Source organism: Anoplophora glabripennis, unplaced genomic scaffold (genome assembly GCF_000390285.2).
Source record: "Anoplophora glabripennis isolate ALB-LARVAE unplaced genomic scaffold, Agla_2.0 scaffold162, whole genome shotgun sequence".
Taxonomy (NCBI): Eukaryota; Metazoa; Arthropoda; class Insecta; order Coleoptera; family Cerambycidae; genus Anoplophora; species Anoplophora glabripennis.
In genome coordinates, this window is record NW_019416272.1 from 45,951 (window position 1) to 69,372 (window position 23,422).

At 33.1% G+C, this 23,422-nt stretch overlaps 3 protein-coding genes across 5 annotated transcripts in view; 2 read left to right on the plus strand and 1 right to left on the minus strand.

The window, feature by feature from the left end:
• The first annotated feature begins 15,369 nt into the window (after positions 1-15,369).
• LOC108908665 (peptidyl-prolyl cis-trans isomerase FKBP1A) lies at positions 15,370-16,655 on the plus strand. Its single transcript, XM_018712776.1, has 4 exons — positions 15,370-15,473; positions 15,539-15,589; positions 15,805-15,965; positions 16,304-16,655. The coding sequence occupies exons 2-4, from the start codon at positions 15,553-15,555 to the stop codon at positions 16,430-16,432; spliced, it is 327 nt and encodes a 108-aa protein (XP_018568292.1). The 5' UTR covers positions 15,370-15,473; positions 15,539-15,552; the 3' UTR covers positions 16,433-16,655.
• Positions 16,656-18,651: 1,996 nt separating this feature from the next.
• On the plus strand, positions 18,652-20,560 carry LOC108908673 (uncharacterized protein F21D5.5). Its single transcript, XM_018712785.2, has one exon. The coding sequence runs from the start codon at positions 18,838-18,840 to the stop codon at positions 20,386-20,388; it is 1,551 nt and encodes a 516-aa protein (XP_018568301.1). The 5' UTR covers positions 18,652-18,837; the 3' UTR covers positions 20,389-20,560.
• A 79-nt stretch (positions 20,561-20,639) lies between these two features.
• LOC108908674 (transmembrane protein 68) overlaps positions 20,640-23,422 on the minus strand; it is a 4,090-nt gene continuing 1,307 nt past the window's right edge. For all 3 annotated transcript variants that reach the window (XM_018712788.1, XM_018712787.1, XM_018712786.1), the window contains exons 4-7: positions 23,231-23,398; positions 21,679-21,869; positions 21,290-21,493; positions 20,640-21,237 (exon numbers count right to left, since the gene is read on the minus strand). In XM_018712788.1, the coding sequence (XP_018568304.1) occupies positions 21,118-21,237; positions 21,290-21,493; positions 21,679-21,869; positions 23,231-23,398 (683 nt within the window). In that variant the 3' untranslated portion in view covers positions 20,640-21,117. The remainder of the gene's footprint in view (positions 21,238-21,289; positions 21,494-21,678; positions 21,870-23,230; positions 23,399-23,422) is intronic.

Here is a 23,422-nt window from a genome sequence, read left to right on the forward strand (position 1 = left end):
GTGTCTCGCCTTAACGAGCTTTTCTTTTGCAGTTACACTCTCACGAAGTAATTTAGAGATATGATCAGCAATTTTATAACTTTTCGTTGATTCGTATCAAACCTAGAAAACCGTTGCTTTTGATGGTGATAATATGTCATATAACTTTACTCCTCGTTGTAATCAGGGTAAGAGATTTATGTGGGAGAAAAGAAAGCGTATTAAGGACGATTTACACACATCGTATGACCGTATACAGGGTGTCTCATAATTAGCTGCCAACCCTGAACAGGCCGATTCTATGATCAAAACTAAGTAAAACAGTTTATATGAACATGGGTCCGGAAATGCTTCCTAAGGGCACAGGGACCCATTGAAGAGGGAGGAATGGAAATCATTTTTTTGCAATATCTCTCAATCGCGTTGTGATAAATGAATGAAATTTGGTATACACAGCTAAATTTTGATGAGCAATTTGATGGACTAATCCATTTATTTCCACAAGGTCCATTGGGGTGGGTACGGGGGGGCCCTTGGTACTTTGCGTGTGTAACTTTTTCATCTTTGACTTTTTAACAAATTGGACAGCAAATTCCGTTTTCCCGAACTGTTTTACGTTAAAAAGGTACTCTTGTTTCAAATCGTTATCTTTAACGGTTTCTGAGAAAATCGCTCTTGAATTAATCCCACTTTGGTCAATTTCATAGTAATTTAAACAAAAAATAATAATAATAATTTAATACGTAATCAGTAATACACATTATTGATGTAGAACAATTATGATATGATGATTTGTTTATGGCTTTTGCGATGGTAATGCTGCGCGGCAGAACGCGAGTACGGCAGAAGGTTTCCAAACAGAAGGCTGACATCAAGGAGGACATTCCTCACTGTATTCCGCAATTTAGCTGCAACCGTCACTTTTCGAAGGGATCATAAGATGGAAACTTAATTTTGATAACAGACAACAAGCTATTTTAAAAACTGTTCAAAAAACCCTCCACCTTCTCTGATACAAAGTCTTGCCCTACGTGTAACACTTCTCGAAGCTATTAAGATGCTAAAACGGTTTTGACGAATTTCATTGGCTGCATCATTGATACGCTGCAGCAATTCCTCACGGGTATCGACTTCGGTGGCGTAAACTTTTTGATTTAGATATCCCCAGAAAAAGAAGTCCAGCGGGGTTAGGTCGGGAGAACGCGGCGGCCAAGCTACCGGTCCGTGCCTCCCTATCCACCGTCCAGCGAAATTTTCGTTTAGGAAATTTAGAACATTGCGACCACTATGTGCCGGGGCTCCATCGTGTTGAAAAAACATGTTACGTCGTAAATTTAGAGGCAGATCATCGAGAATTTGGGGAAGATTTTCTTGAAGTAAGTTTAAATAAAGATTTGAATTGAGACGTTGTGGAATTTCAATAGGTCCAATCAGAGTGTCGTGAATTATTCCCGCCCATAAATTTATGGAAAACCGTTGCTGGAAGTTTGTTCTCCGAACAACATGTGGGTTCTCTTCTTCCCAATAATGAGAATTATGAAAATTTAATTTTCCATTTCGGGTAAAAGTAGCTTCGTCACACCACAAAATTTTGGAAGCTTGCTCGTTGTCCAGCGACAAAATCCAGCGACAAAATTGCATACGTGGCGCAAAATCTTCTGGTATCAAGCCATGTACACGTCGATAGTGATAGGCATGTAGACCTTGTCGCTTTAATATTCTTCCAACCTGAAATGTTAGTAGCACATCTAATCAATTCTGTTAAGGAAATCTTTAAGATATGTAGTACCGTTGGCCGAGGAACATTTATTTGCCTTGAAATGTTCCGTATGCTAGTCGTAGGATCTTGTTCAATAGCGTCAAGGACCTCCGCTTCCCTATTAATCCTGGGACGTCCTTGACCCGGTGCCTTTCGAAAAGTGGCGGTTGCAGCTAAGTTGCGGAATACCGTAGGGAATGTCCTCCTTGATGGCAGCCTTCGGTTTGGAAACCTTCTCCCGTACTCGCGTTCTGCCGCTGCAGCATTACCATCGCAAAAGCCATAAATAAATATCATATCAACTAACTCTTGTCCCGTAAACTCTTCCATTTTTTTCGCTTAGAACTATTAAATTGGCAATCGGGTTGACAATACTTTGACATAAGAATACCTTGATAATTTTGTTTAAATTACTATGAAATTGACCAAAGTGGGATTAATTCAAGAGCGATTTTCTCAGAAACCGTTAAAGATAACGATTTGAAACAAGAGTACCTTTTTAACGTAAAACAGTTCGGGAAAACGGAATTTGCTGTCCAATTTGTTAAAAAGTCAAAGATGAAAAAGTTACACACGCAAAGTACCAAGGGCCCCCCCGTACCCACCCCAATGGACCTTGTGGAAATAAATGGATTAGTCCATCAAATTGCTCATCAAAATTTAGCTGTGTATACCAAATTTCATTCATTTATCACAACGCGATTGAGAGATATTGCAAAAAAATGATTTCCATTCCTCCCTCTTCAATGGGACCCTGTGCCCTTAGGAAGCATTTCCGGACCCATGTTCATATGAACTTTTTTACTTAGTTTTGATCATAGAATCGGCCTGTTCGGGGTTGGCAGCTAATTATGAGACACCCTGTATACCGTATCAGTGTCGTGCCATTTCATGATACTTTTATCCGATCGATCAGTGATACCAATTTATGTCCGTCTGTAGTCTGTACTGTGCTTTCAATTGAAAGAGGAGAAAACTTGTAAATAAGCGATAATAAGATAGTGAAAAGAATTCATTATTTTATATAAGGACTGTGAAACAATAAAAATAAAATTGCCATCTACTTCCATTTCTTTTCCGTTCGTGCTACAAATATGTACTTTTTAAAACCGGTGTTATGTTTTCATGCGACAAATCATATAGTTCGGGAAAATCCCGTACCGAAACATAAAAGAGAAAAGATTGAATCTCGTTTTTTCATCAGTGGAAATCTAAATCCTAAGCAAAGAAATTTTATTTTTCACTGATGCTGAACTGAACTGACACGGCACTGATGTATGTAAATAGACCTTTATTATTAAGGTGCAGTACAGTAATTACTTATTTTTGCATACTCTAATAATTATTTCGTACAACGATGAGGAAAATTAGGGAGATAACAAACATTGACATATGACAAAAGTGTTGTTCTATCTCATTATATCATCAATGGAACTGTCAAGAATTTTTATAAGCCTAGTTTATGAAAAATGTCTAACCCCGACTCTGCACCTGCATAGATGAATACATATTTTTACATTTTACGATTACTGACTAGTATGAATATTATTTTGCTAAAGCAGCCAGTCCTAACATTCCTTAACAGTCTTTAGAGAAATGATTTACTTGCAAACATATCTGCTTTATAGTCCAGTTGCAAGAGGCAAATTTTTTTTGCACGTGATTAGTATTTTGCTAGTAGATGAAGATAAAAAATTTGTTCTGTTCGGGAGCGGACCCGTAAAATTCTGGAAAACTGCAGAAAACCGTATTTCGTGATATGGAGCATAAGATTTTTCACAAAAATGGTTTCTATTGATTTTTTCGTACAGTGCATTATTTTGGAGATATTTAAAGATTTACATAAAATGACAATTCTTATGCAAATCAGCCAGAAAAACGTATTTCAAAGCGGTGCGGTGCTTCGATAAATATGCGACTACTCTTTCGTTTGTTGATGAAATGCATGAAACAAAGTTTGTTCTGAAGGTGGAGCTTTCCTTCTATGTGCCATTTTACTTCCTTAAGAAAACTATGTAGGATCATCGTGAGTAGAGTTTAGTTGGCAGTCGCAGTTAATGGGACAAGTTGTCCCATTGTCCCGGACAACCAATCACCTAAAGCAAATTGGGAAAATATTTAGTGATATAAAACCAACCGCATTTTGTATGAAAATGAATATTATGTATGAATGAAAAAAATTGTGCTTTCGGAAATAATGCCATCTTTATATTTAATAAAAACTGAATTTCTTTACACTACAATAGTCGTACAGGTGTGGTAATAGCGAGCACGATAAAATGTGCTGTTGGGCCAAACTATAGTACCTATGACCTAAGTGCGACTGTTTATTATCATGACTCTTGTCAATTTTCGTGTTTTCAAGCTAATAACACCAAATTTATCATTCAGTTTGACCCATGCTACATTGTGGTCAGTTTGTTCTTGACACATATAGCAGTTCCTGCAGAGAATGCTTGTCTACGTTTGATTAAGGATGTTGCCTCCCAATTATAACACACCGCTTACATTGTTTGCACACATGAAACGTCGTTCACCTTAAAAGGCGTTTGCGTTAAGCTCGACTGAGCTTACCCTCCACCTGAAGTCAGAGGCGTACCTTTTTCAGTTTTAGTGTACAACTTGTTTATTTTAAACGGACGTTTTCTTCACTGTTAAATACGATATGTGCATTCTGCTAGTTCTTTTTCCTTTTCTTATATAATATTTTGTCCCTCAGGCGCATCAACTTCAGCTAGATTAAGAATATCCCTTAACAGAATGGAAGCAGGTTTACTCGATTTATTATTTTACACATTTAAAAAAACACAAATTAAATTCGGACGTCAAAAAAAATACTCAAGGGTTAGCTTTTACTAAATTTTATTATTTTCACTTACTGTTCATTGACTCACGTAGAGTTTAATCCATTAGTTGGTCACACAGTGTCACTCTCACTCAATTTGACACAATTGAAAGAGAACAAAAAAATACTAGAACTTCTTAAGAACGGTAGGAACAATGAGATGAATCTGGCGAATTTAAATGGACTTGAAACCCCTTATCTGTCAGTATTTGCTTCCTAGAGAAGGCTAATACTCGTATTTAATATCGTATGAATAGGTCTCAAACTTTTCAAAAAGGAACAAATAAATTATCACGCGTTCTGGCTTTTGTTACAAACCATTTTGTGCGGTGTATAGAAATCTGTTACCAAAATTTCCCATTCGTTTTTGAATTCTAAACAATTTATAGAAATTCACTTTTGTATTTAACTAATTATTCATCTCTAGAATACGCCACTGGCTGCAACAATATAATATAATTAAGATATTATTATTATAATGAGCATTGGCATGCTATCCAATTAAGCTTAACAACAGGTTGAAGACTAAGTACGAGCGTAAGTAGCCATTCGTAGGGTCGTTCGCTACATTAGATACGGTCTGATTGGTAACACTGTTGAGGACGAACACGAAATGCCTGTGATCAAAAATTGCGCAATCAAGGTTCTGCAAAGGCGGCTTAATCCTGTCATACAATTCGATTGTTCTTTCGAATCATTTTAAATCGAAGTGTAAATACTGTTTGCAAAACCACTTTATACGTATTTATTTACTCAACTTTAATTTGATATAAAGTTCGACAAAAAAATCGAATTTAAAACATTTTACAGTTAATTCTACAAATTTATTATTTATTTATTTTTACTGCAGATCCTCTTGTAACGGCTACAATTTATAATTCATTTTTACATTTATTATTAATTTATCTGCGGTATTTCTTAAGTACAGGGTGTCTAGTAAAGAATAGACCGTACTTTAATCGTAGCTTCACGGTGAAAACAAACTATTTAAATTGAGTTAACAATTTTGCCTCCTTAAAAAGTTACGAGACTTTAAAGATATGACTTTTGGTTTCGTTTTACTATAACTCCGTCTCTTTTTAAGTTATTTCATTTAAACTTAGTGTAGAGGAGATTTTGATGTAGATCTCTATATGAATGTCAGCTTATATTTTACTTGAAAGATAAAAGTATGTAGTAAGGTAAATAGTATATCTATTAACGATTTCACAAAATTCGCTACTTAACACCGACTCAAGTAATCATCTAACACTTCAGTCGCGATGTTTTGTTTACGCCGAACAATAATTGAAATTTATTTTGATTTGACCAATAGTATAGGTACTTATTCTTTTGTCATGAAGTTTATTACAATTTGGGTGGCCTGTGTAGGGATAGACAATAGGGCATCTCCGCCTGACGTCACGATATTCAAGGTCATTGTTTAGAGAATAAACAAAACCAAAATCTCACTGTTGTTCTGAAAAAAACGTTTATTAGAATCGTTAGTGCTAGTTTCTCTTAAAATGTCTAATTTTTGTAGGGTAAAGGCGTGTGGAAGTAATTCGGCAAGAGATATAGTGAGCTTTTTCAGAATTACTTCAGAATTTTATATCTCTTAGCATGTGAAAGGCGAATTGCTGGAAAGTTTGAAAAGTATTGACATTGACCTTACAGAGTCAAAAATTAAATTTAGTGTGATATGTGGAAAAAATTTTACAATAAATTCTACTGTTCTGTCTTCTATATTTGTGTTTTAAATTAGTAGCAAAGAAACAAAAAAGTATAGTTCTTTTACTTATGTAATATGTAAACATGCAAAGACTGAAACAATCCCGTCTAGATTTCTTTGATAAGGGCGGGTTATAGATCTACTATTTTGTTAAAACTATCCAATAATTATGAAATATTATGGAGAGAAAAGATGTTTGCAAAAATAACTAATCATATATCCTTCTATGACTACGACTGTGCAGAAGGAGCACATCTGCTTAATATCTTTATATTTTATAAGGTGGAGACTTATTTATGGTGAGGAAACTAATTTTTTTATTCTGTAAGTACTTATCTACCTTTCTCTTTCTCGGAAAGCTTTGTTTAAAATTGGAGCATATTTCTGGTGCTTATCAGTTCAAAATCAATTTTTTTTAATCTTTTCAAGTATTGTCGATTAATCTCAATTTGTTGATTTTTGACAGCTAAGCCCCTAAATGCTTTAAGGTCGCACTTTTATAAGCACTTTTATTATAAAAACAATTTTAATAAAATTATCATTTGTATCTCAGTCTATTATACTTAATATGTATGGATCTATTCCTATCTATTCCAATAATTATAAATTTTATATCTATTACAGCTACAACTGCTGTGGAAAGATTTTATTGATTTATTATATTTATTTTACTTGGAATTGTTTCTTATCTGTTTTTACAAGTTGGACTTTGATGATCTAATAAAAATAATCTCATTACTTGCAAAGTTTTGGTACATGCTTACGCAGTTTTTGAAATACTGTTTACGTTTTATGTTTATAAGTACCAGTATACAGGGTGTTAGTAGTTTGATTGCCTTAATTTTAACAGATGATAGAATACATTAAAATAAACAAAAATCCTAATATGACATCGGTCCTAAAGTCAACCATTTCCGAGAAAAAAATTATCAAAATCTCCAACTTGATACAAAAGTACGATTAATTAAGGAATATTGACATAACTGCGTGGATAGAATACCCTAAAATACAATGTTTATCACTTTTAACTTTTTAATGCTTCATTCTAAAAAATAATTAGCGTTGTAATAAATTTAAAATTCGATAAAATTCATAACGAGGAATGTGGTTTGTAACACGAGATACAAAGCTGTCCAGCATTATGCAATTCAGTTGGTATCTGGAATTGGACCGTGTCTGAGTGTTTTTTGCGTACCACTATTTCCTTTTCCTGAGGCGTTTTCCAGCGAGTAAGCGAAAATTATATTTGAAGGTGTCGTGGTGCATCGAAAATGGTGATGGACATTTTGAGCATATGTTATAGTTTGTTTTGTACTTGTGCGTTTAAAAATTACTGAATTTTGTTTTTTAGTAAGTACCTAAATTATTTTTAATACGTATGATAATCTGGAGGACGTGAATCTTTGGGTCCTTTAATTACATATTTTTCAAATACGTAATTTGATTAAAGTTAAGTTTCTGTTTTAAGAGACTCATAATTACTAAAATTCGAGCTAAAATTTAAACACAACATACAACATGTATTTTATTTTATTTATTTAAAAACTGGAAAACAATTGTCTTGAAATTTACTAAATATTTCACATTAATAATAGTTACTTACATTTTTTCCGTTGAACAAGTCTGTCGCGTGCACACGTGGTATGCACCAGCTGTGTAGCGTTAGGTTAAGCGCTGTTGTCACGTTGTGATAAAACTCCCCAATATTAATACTAGCTGTATTTTGAAAACTGTTAGCCTTACGCCCCTGTAATATACAACTTTTTCGTTCATTTATGATTATTCTATCGCATGTTGAAGTAATGGCAGTCAAACTTCTTACACCCTGTATGATGTAAATGATCTTATTACCTCTATTAATTACCATTTGATATAAAAACACTTCAAGTGTTTCAACAATTAATAAATACAAGACGACAGACGGTCGAGAAGTAGGTTGTATTCTCACTAAATGATGTCACAATGCATTCTTGATCGCCTGAAAAATTAAAATTTTTGCATAATTTTAAGCATCTGTAGTTAATTTGTGGACTAAAGAAGTTCATTTTTTACTAGTTAGTTAGTTGTCGTCGGTTATAGACTACAAACTTAATAGTTCGAAAAAAAAATTTAATTCAAGTTGCCTAGTAAAGTTAATGTGCCAAACACTGAATAAATTAAAATATATTTATCAAGGAAAATAAAAAAATTCAAACTTGCAATTTCACAGATTAAAATAAACAGATAAATTTTAATCGTTTGCAAGTACGTAAATACCTGTTGATTTTTTTATTTATTTAATTATTGTCGACACAGACAGTCATTAATTTCAGATGGTCATGTCTAAACCTATTTATGTTAAAAAGAGAATAAAACTAGATACTGTCATAGGTATTAATATTGACGCAATAATTCTTAACGGTAAAAACTACAAAGTTTTATTATTGGTATTGAAATATGATACAGTTCATTTAAAATCTATTACGAAGCAAGTCAGGGAGTGCAGAATTTCACCGTTTTGTTATGTAACGCCTATTGCTTTCCCACTTGCAGGTTTCAAAATGATAAATTAAAACTGACCTGGGACAACGCAAATCGCGTTATCATTTCTGAAGCGAAAATATTAACAAACTCTTATGTTTCACTATTTCATTATTCATTACACAACCGTTGAAATCAAGAACGATAGGTACCTAATCCTTCGTTGTAGGCTTTTCAAAGCAATTGAAACAATTGACTGCTCCAAAAAATGACAAATGAGTGTTCCAGTCCATGCAACAGTCATTTGTTTTTATTTAAATATCTGAAATTGTAAGAAAATTTCCTGAAACTTTGATCAGTGTAATTTTTCTCCTAGAGAGAAAAGTAAAAAAAGTTAAAAAGGTTAGAATGTTATATGAATAACGCTTTATAAGATTTGACTTGAAACCAAACTTTTTTTTAAAGATTCACGTCTTGCCTTGACCTGCTACTACTTGACTTGATCAAACGGTTAGCAAAATACAGAAATATAATATGAATTCCCAAATTTTAAAAAAATTTTAAAAGTAAAACTTCTATTTTTATACCTAAAGCTCAATTTTTAATCATCAATTAAAATTTTAATTTTAGTTGCCATTTTTTACCCCTAAGGGCTGTTTGAAATATGTGGATTTGAAATATCCCTAGTCGATACCTGGTATTATAATGCATTTAGAAGTTTTAAAGAATTATTATGATTATTTCAAACAATATATTTAGTTTTTTTTTGAGATCGAGATGAGGTCAGAAAGTATAATAAAAACACACTATATTACACTTTGTCGAAACCCATAGAATCTTGAAGATGTAATACAAATGACAAAACGTCGACAAATTGTAATAATCGTTAAAAAAAAGAAGAAGTAACAACAGGAGATCATCACCAACTAAATTATTATACAGGGTGCTTCTGAAACAAGGACGTCCCTTGAGAAGGGTGTTAGTGGGTACGAAAATGAGCAACATTTATTAAGTAACTGATGGTCTAAAACATTACGTTTTAAATTGAAAAAAATTGTTCACATGAAGGTTTAAACAAATTCATAGCCTTCCCTTGTGGGGCAGCGCAGCCAGCTATACCTTCGATATCAAAGTTACCGCGTGCCGCAGTGCGATAAATTTTGTGTTCGAAATTGCTGTAATTTATTCAAATCTCGTTTAAAAGTAACACAAAAATTAAACGAATAAACAAATTACTTATAATAAACGATATGCTCTACAAAAATTGTTCAAGGTTTTTTCCATGTACTAATAAATGCGCTTCCAAACTACGGTCAAAATTAGTCCGCATATTCCCGGCATGGGCGAAGTTAAGGGGGGGCTTGGTGAGCTAAGCCCCCCCAAAATCCGAATTAGCCCCCCAAAAAACATTATTACACATACACATCAGAACAGAAAATAAAAAACTTTTTGACAAAAAAAATTGTATAATTTAATAACTTCATACTTGGAAGTTATTTCAATCGAAGCCAAGTCGGCGTCACTGCCCAACAGAAGTCGGAATTGATAAAGAGGTTTTAAAGGCGGAAACGACCGTAATAAAGAACTGTGTCAGGAAACGGGATGAAAATATTAGTATATCCGATATTACATATGTTGTCAGAAAAGACACATTTCCAAATTTTAAGGTCAACCGTGGGTCAAGACCGATTCAGTTATTTAGCACGTGCTAACATTGAAAGCGACACTTCAAAATCCCTGATTCTAGACCATATTCTGGAAGAATTTATTTTAATAACTTTTAAAATAAAATTATTTGACTGAAAAAAAAAATGTTTTTCATTTACTTTTAATATTTATGGATTGGTGGAAAAATATGCTTACCTGACTTTGACACATACACAAAAATAAAATGAACAAAATATATACATTTTTTCATATTAGGGCTTTAGCCCCCAGATCCGATGACTTAACTTCGCCCATGATTTCCGGCATTTGTCGAATTGCATTAGTTGTAGCAAAAATACGCTATTGAAGATCTGCAGCATCGACAATAGGCGGTCGGTACACGTTTTGTTTCATATACCCCCAAACAAAAAACTCCAGAGAGTGTGTCATAGGTGGGACAACTGACAAACGATCCAGCTGTTTCTTCGTCGTATCATCACGAAGAGGAAACTTCCTTCCACACTGATGAGGACTAATAAGTCCGAAACCGGTCTGTGCCTGGTGGGTTAAACTGACAAACGACCCTAGCTGTTGTACTAGGTGTCGCGAATATAATTCAATGCCGGTAGGGGCAAATAGCCCTCGGAGTAGTTGTTTCTCGCGGCACTGACGACTAAAACATTGTGTTACGCCCTCTGTGGGCGGCAGTCGTGCAACAAAGTACCTGCACTATAGCAGGTCGCTTCCTACTGTAGCCATTTGAATGGCACAGTTGGGAGTATGCACGACAGATGGAGCCATTGATTGGCTCCCGCGTACAATTTTCAAGGAGTCCTCAGTTATATGTGATGTTTTGCAATAATACATATTGACTATGATTTATTCCCTTGGTTATGGGGTTATGGGGTTATAGGGTTATTGAGGTTTGGGTTCATGGGCTTATTAGATTGGGATATCATAGGGTTAAATATTTATGGGATTTGGTTAATTAAATTTAGCGTTGGAAGCTTGAGTCTTAAGCTCTTAAGGTATAATGAACATAGTTTGATCTCTGGGCCCGGTCGAGTGTATGGCACATGTTTTTTTGGCAGTCAGTAGCATCGTGTATTGTGAACATGAAGCAGCACACGGCTTGCCCACAGATTTAGCCAGATTTTCTGCTACTACAACACGCATTGCCTCTTACTAGCATAATATAGATTACTACTGTTTATTTTTTTGATTGTCGCCACAAAGTTTCGGATGTCTATAAATATTTTTTTTAATTATTTTATAGTACTACACGTTAAAAATTTATACCTATACCGATTTTGAATATTTTGTGTACCAATGTATTTGCATAAAATGGTCCGAAACTTCAACAGCGTCAAGATTCGAGTCATTTTTTTATTGTAGATTTATCTTGTCGATTAGTTGACAATACATTGTAGAATATTAGGCAATGAAACGCCATAACATCCTTGGCCTTGTAAAAACCTTGTTACTTAAACTACATTAAACCACCCACAATCATGTTCTGCCTCCACTATTATTTACTCAATTCCGAAAACTATAACAGTCCATAAAAGGCTGGAAGTGTATCACAATACTTCCATTAATTCATACTAATTTATTATTTGTCTTTGTACTGTTGCAATGCACCACACAAATTACAAAATTCTTGTTCTGAAAGGTCAGTTAAAAATGAAAAATTTTCGGCGTTACCATTTTTACTTATTCGGACGAATGTTAGGTCAAGTGCACGAGTTTAAAACGATTTGTTAATTTTAATCGTTTTTTAGTGTCGACAGGACCACATAAAAAAAATGTAAGCGCTGTAGAAGTATTCGACTCAATTTTAAGCTTACTAAATACATTTACGACATCACGTGAATTGTAATTTTATGATTTTGAAATAGTTTATGCTAATTTGTAATATGTGACATACATATCTTGATTATCTTGTTATGGTGACTTATTCTCTATACATGCTTAATCAAATTTCGAACAGAAAAAATCTCCTTTCTTCAAATCACTTTAAGCTTTATTAACATACATTATTTATTTTACGACTATAATTGTCAGTGTTATTAGTGAATTCAATACATCGGCTTTAAATTAAAAAAATAAAAGGAAAATTATCATGGAATCGAAACGACTTAAAAAAATAGCGATTTGAATATGTGACAAAAATGGGCTTGTGTAAAAAACGAAAATTTCACTTGAGCTTCGAAAATGTCCCAATAAATCCTCTACGAAGCTCCCATTTCGGAAAATATATAGTTTCTCAAAAACATCGAAATTCGCTCTGAGTTAGAACAAGATGGTTATAAATTAGCACATCCAACTACTAAACAACCCTTCCGAGACGAACAGAATTCAAAGATGGGCAAAATCCGGGGAGATGAAGTGCCCAAATCTAAGGCGGAGATCACTGCAGGACATTTCCGGATCAATCATAAGCTATGTTCGAACGTCTACCCTGGTACCTTAACTAAGTACAAATACCTGGTCAATGGTCAATTCGTGTAATACGCTCCAAATTTTCTATTTGCATTATTTACAAACGAATACTGTAACTAAGCTCATTTATTGTTAATAGAATATTTTCACTGACTCCTAATTTTTGCAATTCTAGAACATTGTTGAAAATTTCAAATCTCTGCAATTATTTTTCGACCGGCTTATAGCTTATATCTAGTTGCCAAATCGCCTGTCTCTCAGTCTACACCGAAGATCCCACGGAATACAGCAAGTTGCAAGAAGCTTCCAGACAGGTACTCTATGAAGGTCTTAAAAAATTAAGCTTCAAGCTTCCACATCTCGGTACTCTCAGGAAACCAGGCAAGGCAAAGCCTATACAGTGTAACAGACACAAGAGTAACCATACTCTAAGTGCCAAAAACAATTTTAATGCAAAAAGGTGCAGTAGAAAACCTTATGAAACTTATGCAGATGATACTGTCTTCTTCTATAGAGGAACCAATTGAAGAAACATAAAACTGGACAGGGGAGGACGTAAAATCTTATATCAAATATCTGACTTTAAACATAAATAAAAGTAGATACATACATTTTTGTTTACAGTAGGTATAGATCTGCTACACTACTACAACATTTGATGAACTTATTGATGAACTTATTATAAATAGAAAGCTTAGCATAAATTCTGAGACCAAAACAATTAGCTAGGAATAGTGACCCATAATAGGCAAGAGTGGGACATGCATATCAATTGTGTAGCAAAAAAATGAAGAAAAGTAGACTTAAATGTTTAAGTAGTATTTTAGACTTTAAGCAAATGAAAATCTTACACTCTGCACTTGTTGATTCACATTTAGCCTATGGATTATCAGGATGGGAAGGCTATGTTTAATAATGATATAAGTGCTAAGTAAAATTTTGATATTTGATATAAACAAAACTATAACGTTTAATAAAGTACTGCACCAACTTGCGCAAAACCAAGAAGCCTCGTTGTATAGCAGGGCTATAAATTTCGTCACCCTTACAATGCCCGTCTGCACTGTGACATTACTTTTACGGCCGACAATGATTTCGTCATTTAATCGTCTTTAATCGACGACAGGAATGTCGATGATGACATCTAATTAATCTATTCTCAAAAAGAAACCACTTACAAAAGAAATAAATCTGACTAGTAACACGTATGTGTCATAGCTCACACGTATTGGGTAATAATGCGTATTTTGCAACGTGCATAAAAATAGTGCAATTAGAATTCTAGTTTCTACACAACAATGGGAGCTAGTTAACATTTATAGGTATTCCCTGCTAACCTGTATGCGCTTTACTGTAAGAAGTCATTAACATGTGAGATGAGGTAAGTATTAAGTCCATCTATGGTTATGAAGAAATAATTAATAAGTGTAATGTCCGTCCTTCCATGCAATTTTGCTGTTCGGCTTATTTGTTGCGACTAATCACATTTTCAATATAATTTAACAGCATCAATTTTAATTGTGACAAGATATCAAATAAACTCTATTCGTTTTTGGCATGATGTCGTATAATCAGTACGGTTTAAATGAATTGGGCCGACATGGATATGTACCTAGAATGTAGATGTAATTTTTTTGCATCAGCAAGATATGTTGAAAAGGTTCCAGCTCGACAATTTTCTCACCCCAATTCTTTTGCTGCAAAAAGGTAATTTTTTGCTTGCTCATACTAGGCTCGTAGAGAACTTGTTCGTCTACGGTCAGTAAGGACTGTAGATGTGGAAGAAGCCATTTTAAATACTGTTCACAGAACGTTAAAACAACAACCATTATGGCCCTATCATGAATTTTGCTCCAGGATAAACAAAACGAAAATGACAGCACAATTCTATTTATTGACGAATCGTGTTTTGTGTTGTGTGAATAAATATCCAGGTTAGAATTTTGAAAAAATTTCTTCTTGAAAACTGTATTCGACCACACAAAAATAACTTTAGATTCGTGTTCAGCAACATCGAAAATAGGGGGGTAGACAAAATTTTGTGACGATTTGGGAGGGTGACGCAATAGTAAATAATTACCCTATTTTTCCAAGAGAAACTCTTCGCTCTGCCCCAGTGTTTGGAAGTTTAAAAGGGACACCTTGTATAAATATTTTTTCTTTAGTCTAAACTCTTGGTTCAATTTCATTTCATTGGTTCATGGTTCATGGTTCATGGTTCATTTTCTAATTTGATAACCATTTTTAATTAAATTCGGCATCGAAAAAAAATAATATATTATATGATGTAATATAATTTTTTAAACTCTATCTCAAAAAAAAAACGAAATAAGTCGGTTAATAAATAATTTTTTACAAGGGAGTTTCCATTTGAAATGGGTCATATTGTACAAACATACATGTAAAGTGAAGGATATGTTTCATTCTGCAACCAGAAATTTCATCCAGTGTTATGAGGTTTGCATACCTGTAAGTAGATTTATGATGCACACAGCGCATGTTCGTGCGCATTAAATTCGATTTTAGCCGGTTGAATACGGACGCCATTGCCAAATTGCCATTTTTGTTTGGAAGTGACGTGACCGAAGCACATTTCTCTTTCTTTTTGTACATAGTATAATAGTTTTAAGGTAAGATTATATTACTATATAATACCTATTTTCGGCTAAATTCATTAGTTAAATTTTATTTGCAGCATTTGATAATATAATGGGTGTTCAAGTAGAAACTATTTCTCCCGGTGACGGTAAGCTGCCTACCATAATTCCATTAATCTTTTAAATTTTTTTATCATTTCGTATGCCTCACATTTATATGATAAATGCAGCAATAAATAGTACAATTAACTGAATTGGTATTTTATACTACATTAAGGTAATCTTTTATTGACCTTGACCGCCATATATGGAAATTGCCGTTGAAAACAATGATTCCCGATAAACGGAAAACAATTTTTTCTAGGCCAAACTTTTCCAAAAACGGGCCAAACCGTCGTTGTTCATTACACAGGTACCTTAGAAAATGGGCAAAAATTTGATTCGTCGCGAGACAGAGGTGCACCATTTAAATTCCACATAGGAAGGGGAGAAGTGATTAAAGGATGGGATGAAGGAGTTGCCCAAGTATGTATAAAAATTTATATACCTACATATTTTTTTTGATTAGATGAAAAACTAATCTTAGGGATTAATACTTAAATTCTGTTTTCTAACAAATAATAAAAAAATAATAAATAATTCATATAATAGAAATTGCCCTTCCCATATATTTATGTGCATGTTCATAATAACGTCCAGTTAAAATTATGAATATATGTAATGTTATATGATGTAAATTATCCTTGCGCTCCTAATTTACTCTATGTAAAAAATGAGGAAAAGCGATCTGTACCTGAAAAAAGTGAAAAAATTGAAAAATGTAATTGATTTAACCGTAATAATGACCACACTTTTCCTTGCAGCTTAGTGTTGGACAGAGAGCAAAACTTACTTGTTCTCCAGATTATGCTTATGGATCAAGAGGTCATCCCGGAATTATTCCACCAAATGCAACACTAATTTTTGATGTAGAACTCCTTGAAATTGAATAAATCGCCATTTGATTTCAGCCAGTTCATTAATTTACATATTGAGCAGTAACAAGTGCATTTAGATGTATGGTCATTAAGTTTGTTTTATACATTTTTGTAAAGTTATCTGCAGAATAATATACTTAATTATGTCAGAAGTTAATTCATAGAGAGGATGCTTTTACCTAAGTTTATAGTTTGGTTATAGGTGTTGTGGTGTCCCAATAAAAAATATTTCAATGTCCTTGTTTGTCTTTTTTAATACAACTATTTTGTATGATAATATATCTATATCTGCAATTGGGACAGAAAATTTCATTTAAAATGATACAATTTTAAATTTTGTTATTTGCAGTAAGTCGGTCAATTGAAATATCTACTGGTTTTTAATAACATTTATCTCGAGTAATTTTATATTGAAAAATTAAATTGTAAATATTTTAATTATAAGTACCTATAGAACGATAGTTATAGAATGTTGTTACTTGGTAACTTACCACCAGAGAATAGTCCTTAACTGCTTTTAACTGGCCATTTTCAAATTTCACAAATTTTTGTACTTATATAGCAAAATAACTGCTTTCTCACCATATTTAAGAAAAAGATAATTAATTGTATCTGGTATATTTTGAGTTATTGAAATAAAAGAAAAAATTGGTCATTTTATATTTCATGCAATGGGTTATTTATTTTGGTCATTTTCAGTAAATGACTGCCATTTTTATAAAATGCAAAGGAAAAACGACAAATTTATCAAATGGCTGTGAATTTGAAGTTGTAAAATTTTTAGTGATGGGACTACTCGAATGAAAATTATCGATTATATCGATTATGAAAATCTCTCGAGATATCTCGAGTGGTCATATAGAATCATTCGATTATTCGGATACGAATGACAGTGGCCACAGCGTTACTAATACCTGCACTACTCGAGCGAGTGCGCAGATGTTTCGATTGTTCCAACGTTCTAACGAGCTACAACATCTCGAGATAAGACGGCCGAGAGGATAGATGAGACAATCGAATATCACCGCACCGACATACAAGAAAAAAAGGTATGCAGGAATTTTATGAGTGGCATCGCGGGGGTGTTACATGGGAGCTTTATTTAGCGGGGATAAAAATTCATATGAATGAAAATAATACCAAATTATGTTTTCTATAATTTTTTTTTTCAAAAAAATCTCAAACAATGGACCTCTTTAGGCGGCGACTACTCATTTTAAACACATGCTACTGAACCACAACTGGCAACGAAGAAATATGGAAGAAATGCCCCAATCCGCGACAGTCATTCATTTACCTAGCGTCAACATGTTTCGCATATGATTTGGGATAGACCGGAAATTTTCAAAGTGAACTTTCGATTATATATCATTCGAATGATCATTCGATTATAAAATTAATTCGAACGGTAACCTCTCAATTATTTAATTCATTCGATTATTTCCATCACTAAAAATTTTATTATGTAGGGACTTTAACGTTTTCTAGATTTGTGCTATTTTCTTTCTAGTCAATTATTTTATTCCATGCATAGTCCTACTAGACTATAAGGTCTATGATTCTATGGCTAAACCCCCGTATATATCTCTTATCTATGCAGTGTTGCCAATGGTACGGTAATTTGATAAAAAATACGGTATACGGTGCAACTCCATTACCGTATCCCGAAAGTACGGTATTTGAACAATTTTGACAAGTGGTATTACCTATTCTTCTTTCTCAAGAATTATTAATCATGAAATTTTTTCAATCTTTATTTTACCACAGATATATACGTACATATTTTTTGATGTCTCTGTAATGCGTTTGTACTTATAGCGCCATCTAATTGCTGCTAGCTGAACTAGATAAATTTGATTAAAACTAGATCTAGAAATACATTAATTACATTTTTTGTTAAGCAAACAATGTGTACGTAAGGCAGGGACATGCGTAACCCTTCCGGTAAATCGTAACATGCTGTGTCAATCAATTATACGATAAGAAAGAGACAGTAGGTACCTGCATCATCAGATGAAAGTGATTTTGAAATGTTAATATAATTATTAAATGGTTCTTTGATATGTTTATTTATGTAATTTTTAATACAAAATTGGTTTAAACATTTTCTACGTTTATTTCTAAGCCCCTCCCCGTGCATTTTCGAAGTACGGTCTTGGAAGCTAAAATACGGTAATTTGAAACTGCCAGTACGGTCATTCCGTTTCAACCAGTTGGCAACACTGTTTCTATGGGCTAAACTAACCTTTAAATTTTAAAATTGTTCAGAAATTATTTAAATTTAAATGAAAATAAAGAGAATTTTTGTCATCGTGTTTTAAAAAGGCATATCTGCTATTAAAATTTTCGTTCTGGGAAGTGCAGTTTTTTTGTGGAGTATTCGAAATGTGTTTAGGATACAAAAACATTTCCTAATAAAAATGAACGACTCAGTTACATGTCATTTACTCAATTTAGAAACAAACAAGAAAATTAATTTACCTCATGGGGAAGTAATAATTCTTGGACGTAATGAAGAAACAGAAAATCAAGATTTGTATGTATCAAAAAACCAAATTGAGTGTAGTGCCGATACTGACAATTATAAAGTTAAGTTAAAACCAATTGGTCGGTCTATATGTGGTATAGATGGTTATGCAGTGTCAAAAGACAAAACATACACAGTTGGGCATGGCCATAGAATAGAATTGCGATTAGGATATCACGAACATGAAATTGTTTTTGATCCTCCACCAGAAGAAAATATAACTCAAGTGGCGAAAAAGCCTAAACTAGATTTTCCAATATTTAATTTAAAAAATGATAGTGATGTACAATCAAATGAAAAAGAACCATATCCCGACGTTGGAAAATGGGAAGACATTGACAGAAAAGAATTACTCATATACACTGCAGCAAATTGTAAAGGAAAAGCAAAAATAGCAGCATTTGATGTAGATGGGACCATAATAAAAACTAAATCAGGAGCAAGATTTCCGAAGGATGGAGATGACTGGCAATTGTATATTCAAGACATACCACACCATTTAAAAAAGTTAAATGACGATGAATTTAAAATAGTATTTTTTACAAACCAATCAGGAATAGGAAAAGATTCCAAGAAAATAAAAGAATTTAAAAGAAAGATAGAAAATATTGTTTCAAAGATTTCTTTACCAATTCAAGTGTTTATTGCAACTGGGAAATCGGCTTATAGAAAACCAGTCCCAGGAATGTGGAATGTTTTAGTTGATGAGAAAAATGATAACATCTGTATCGACAAGAAAAATTCTTTTTATGTGGGGGATGCAGCTGGTAGAGAAAAAAATTGGGCTGTTAAAAAAAATAAAGATCATTCTATAGCTGACAGATTATTTGCGATTAACATTGGAATAAAATTCTATACACCAGAAGAACATTTTTTAAAAGCGAAGCCTGTTGCATATACAATGCCTGACTTTGATCCAAGAAACTTATCTGTTGCTAGTTATCCCGAGGTGAAATATAATAAACCTAACGTCATTATAATGGTTGGTGGCCCTGGGTCTGGCAAAAGTTATTTTTGTTGTAAAGTTCTAATCGGTAAGGGCTACATTCATATAAGCAGAGATAAACTAGGCTCTTGGCAAAAATGTGTGAATTCTTTAGAAGAAAATCTTGAGCAGAAACAAAATTGTGTTATAGATAATACAAATCCTGACAAAGAATCCAGAGCAAGATTTGTTCAAGTAGCAAAAAAGTTTAATATTGATTGTTACTGTTTCCTTATGACGACAAACTTTAAACAAACCAAACACAATAATAAATTCCGTGAACTGACTGATCGATCTCATGAGCCTGTGAGTGAAATTATCATAAATAGTTACAAAAACAAATTTCAGGAGCCAGAGAAGTCTGAAGGATTTAAGGAAATAGTGAAGATCCCATTTGTTCCGCAGTTCAACAATACTGAAGATGAGAGGCTTTATAAAATGTTTTTACTGGAAAAATAATGTTGTCTTTTAAATAACCGCCTTATACTTATTGCTTATAAAATCAATAAATATAAATATATAATTTTTCTATCAAAATTTGTTGAAGTATTATTATAATTTACATCTTTCATTATTTTATTTGGAAATCATTGTGACAAACCAAATACTGTCAGAAACGAGTGTTATATATTTATTTTTATAGACTTGGCAGTATACCTTTTATCAAATTTCAAGTCAACATAATTCGATTTTTTATGTTTGTCATCTCAGTTTATTTCTGTTTTTCTATTTTTTAGGCTCTTTACTTCACTGTAAATAATACAAAATAGAAAATAGACCTGTGCCAAAAGGCTCAAAACCAGGGGTCATTTTTAGTAAACTTATTTTTGCTTACCTGGAAATCCCACAATGAGGGAATAAATATATTACTACAAAACCCGTTTATAAAGTGTTAACGGTTAAACTTTTCTTTCATTTTCAAAATATACTTTTTGCTTAAATTTGTTAAAAACCATCCCTGACATTGTTATACTGGAAACTTAATTTTATTTGTATTTTAGAACTTCAATTTATAGTGCGGAAAATATGCACCCCAAAAAAAATAAGTAAAAAGGAAAACCACATAAAGTATTTTGGGACAACGAAATTAAAACAAGTTTAAATAAAATATTTTTATTTAATAAAATACTGACACCAATTAAATAATAAAATAAATATATATGTATAAAGGGAATGTGATATGGGATTTTAATTTTGCATTTTAACACGTTTTTTCTGAAAATATGGAATTCTATCTAATAAAGCATTAAAAATACTTCCAGGAAACCTCTGATGAGATTTCACTAAATTCTCTATAGCCAAAGCCACCTGCAAAAAAAATATATTTTAATTTTTTAAATGAACTAATTATTTTAGTTACCTTTTCTTGCAACTCTTCAGGAGTCAAATTTGGATCATAAGGTATTGGTTTGCCAAGATGTGTTATCATCTTAACTGGAAATCCTCCATAAACTGGAGCGAAAGGAAACTTAAAAAGGGCGTACATCTTTAGGAAAAACCTTCTTCCTAAACTTACTGTACGAAAAGCTTCTCGTAAATTTTCTGTAAACATGGGGATAATTGTCTGAAATAATAAACTTTTGAATTTTTCGCATACACAAATCGTATAACAAACAAAAATTTGTTTTTTGTTAACAGAACAACACCTGCACAAGGAATTTTGATAAAACACTTTTTAGTGATAAAAAATTGAAATGGAATTAACACGTATTGCAAAGAAATTAAATTTGTGTTAATAAATGAACTTACGGCTTTTGCTTCTATAGCAACTTTAGCAAATCCTAACCTTCTTTTCCACATTAAATTATAATTATATGAAAATTGTGATTCATATACTCCACCGGGAGATATAGCTAATAAATTCCCATCTTTTAATATATTCGAACAAGTCTGAACAGTTCCTGGAATAACTTTCATGCATTCTGCTAATATGGAAAACCCTACAATAAAAATAAATAAGGTACTACATAATTATATGATATTACAGTTTTGATAGAGATTAGTGCTGGCAACTGAAATCGGTTTTTTGGATAGTCGGTTAACCGGTTTCGGATAATTCGGATTTTTATGAAATCTGAAAACCGGTTATTCGGTTATTTGATTCCTCAAATATCCGAAAACCGGTTATTCGAATCTTCAAATATCCGATTATTCGATGATCTACTTCCTTTTTTTTTTTAGAGAATTTCTCCGGTTCTGTCTTTGTAAAGCACCGACTTTCAGTTATCCGGTTTTGGCGATTCAAGTAACGGGTTATTCGAATAACCGGTTTCAGCAACTATTTGACTAACCGATTTTATCTGAAATCGGTTTTTATGGAACCCGGTTAACCGGTTTCACTTTTTTCCGGTTTTTGCCAGCACTAATAGAGATACATACAGAGTTGAAATAGATTTGTGATTTAGTCTTAAGTTTTTAAGTTTAATAGTTTTAATACTTTTACTACTAATACTTTATATTTTTATTAATAATAATTCTTATACAGTAAGACCCCGCTTAACGCTGTTTCGTTTAGCGCTGTTTCGGTTTAGCGCTCTTTTATTTCAACCCGGGGATTCCTCGAAATTGCTCGCAGCAATATGAGGATTCCCCGAAATTGTGCGCAACGCTAGGTTTCCAAATATGTACATAACCTATCCAAAGAAATAGTTCAAGAAACAGCAGCTAGTCTTTCTAATGATGAGCTCAAGGAATTAACTGAGCAAGAAGAAAACAAAAATATTGATAGTGATTTCGAAGAAGAGCAAAAAGAACTTTCGAAGACGGGGTGTTATAGATGCTTTATCCACTTATCAACAACTTCTTGACAAAAAGGCAGAAAATTGGAAACACAGAATAGGCTGAATGATTTTGGTTGCGAGCCGCGAAGCGGCGCGCCAGTTCGCCTATCCATTTATTTTCAATTTGTGAATTCGTGTTCAGGGACGTCAGGTGTTTATTTTAGCTGCATTTCATATTCAACTGTTGCGGGTCGCGCGAGGGTGCTACACATGCACCGATTTAAGCGGTAATTATTTGCTTCCGACTGACTTAGAATTTGATTTGTTTTTATAAGTAATATTCGTTTATATTGTTTTTATTTTTGTAAGAAATAAATGTTTGGTTTTATTTTTATTAAAAAAAAAAACATAATTATTAAATTTAATACCTAACCAATTTTCTATTCATCTTCCCCTAACCCCATTATTTACATGTTAAGATAGCCTCGTTTAGCACTGTTTCGCATTACGCTCTACTTTGATGAAACGTATCCTACGCGTTAAGCGGGGTCTTACTGTATTAGTGGCAAATGCTAATTTACCTGGAATTTTGAACAAAAAATGGTCAGCCACAGTGTGAACCAATCTGTTCTTAGTAAAAATGACCTTAGCCAGGAAATAGTAAATGTCTATTGGTATAGCACCATGGTAGTAAATAATTAAGGCCGGTCCTGTATCAGGAACATGTTCTAACCCTTTAACTTCATAACCTAGAAATTGATATATATATATAT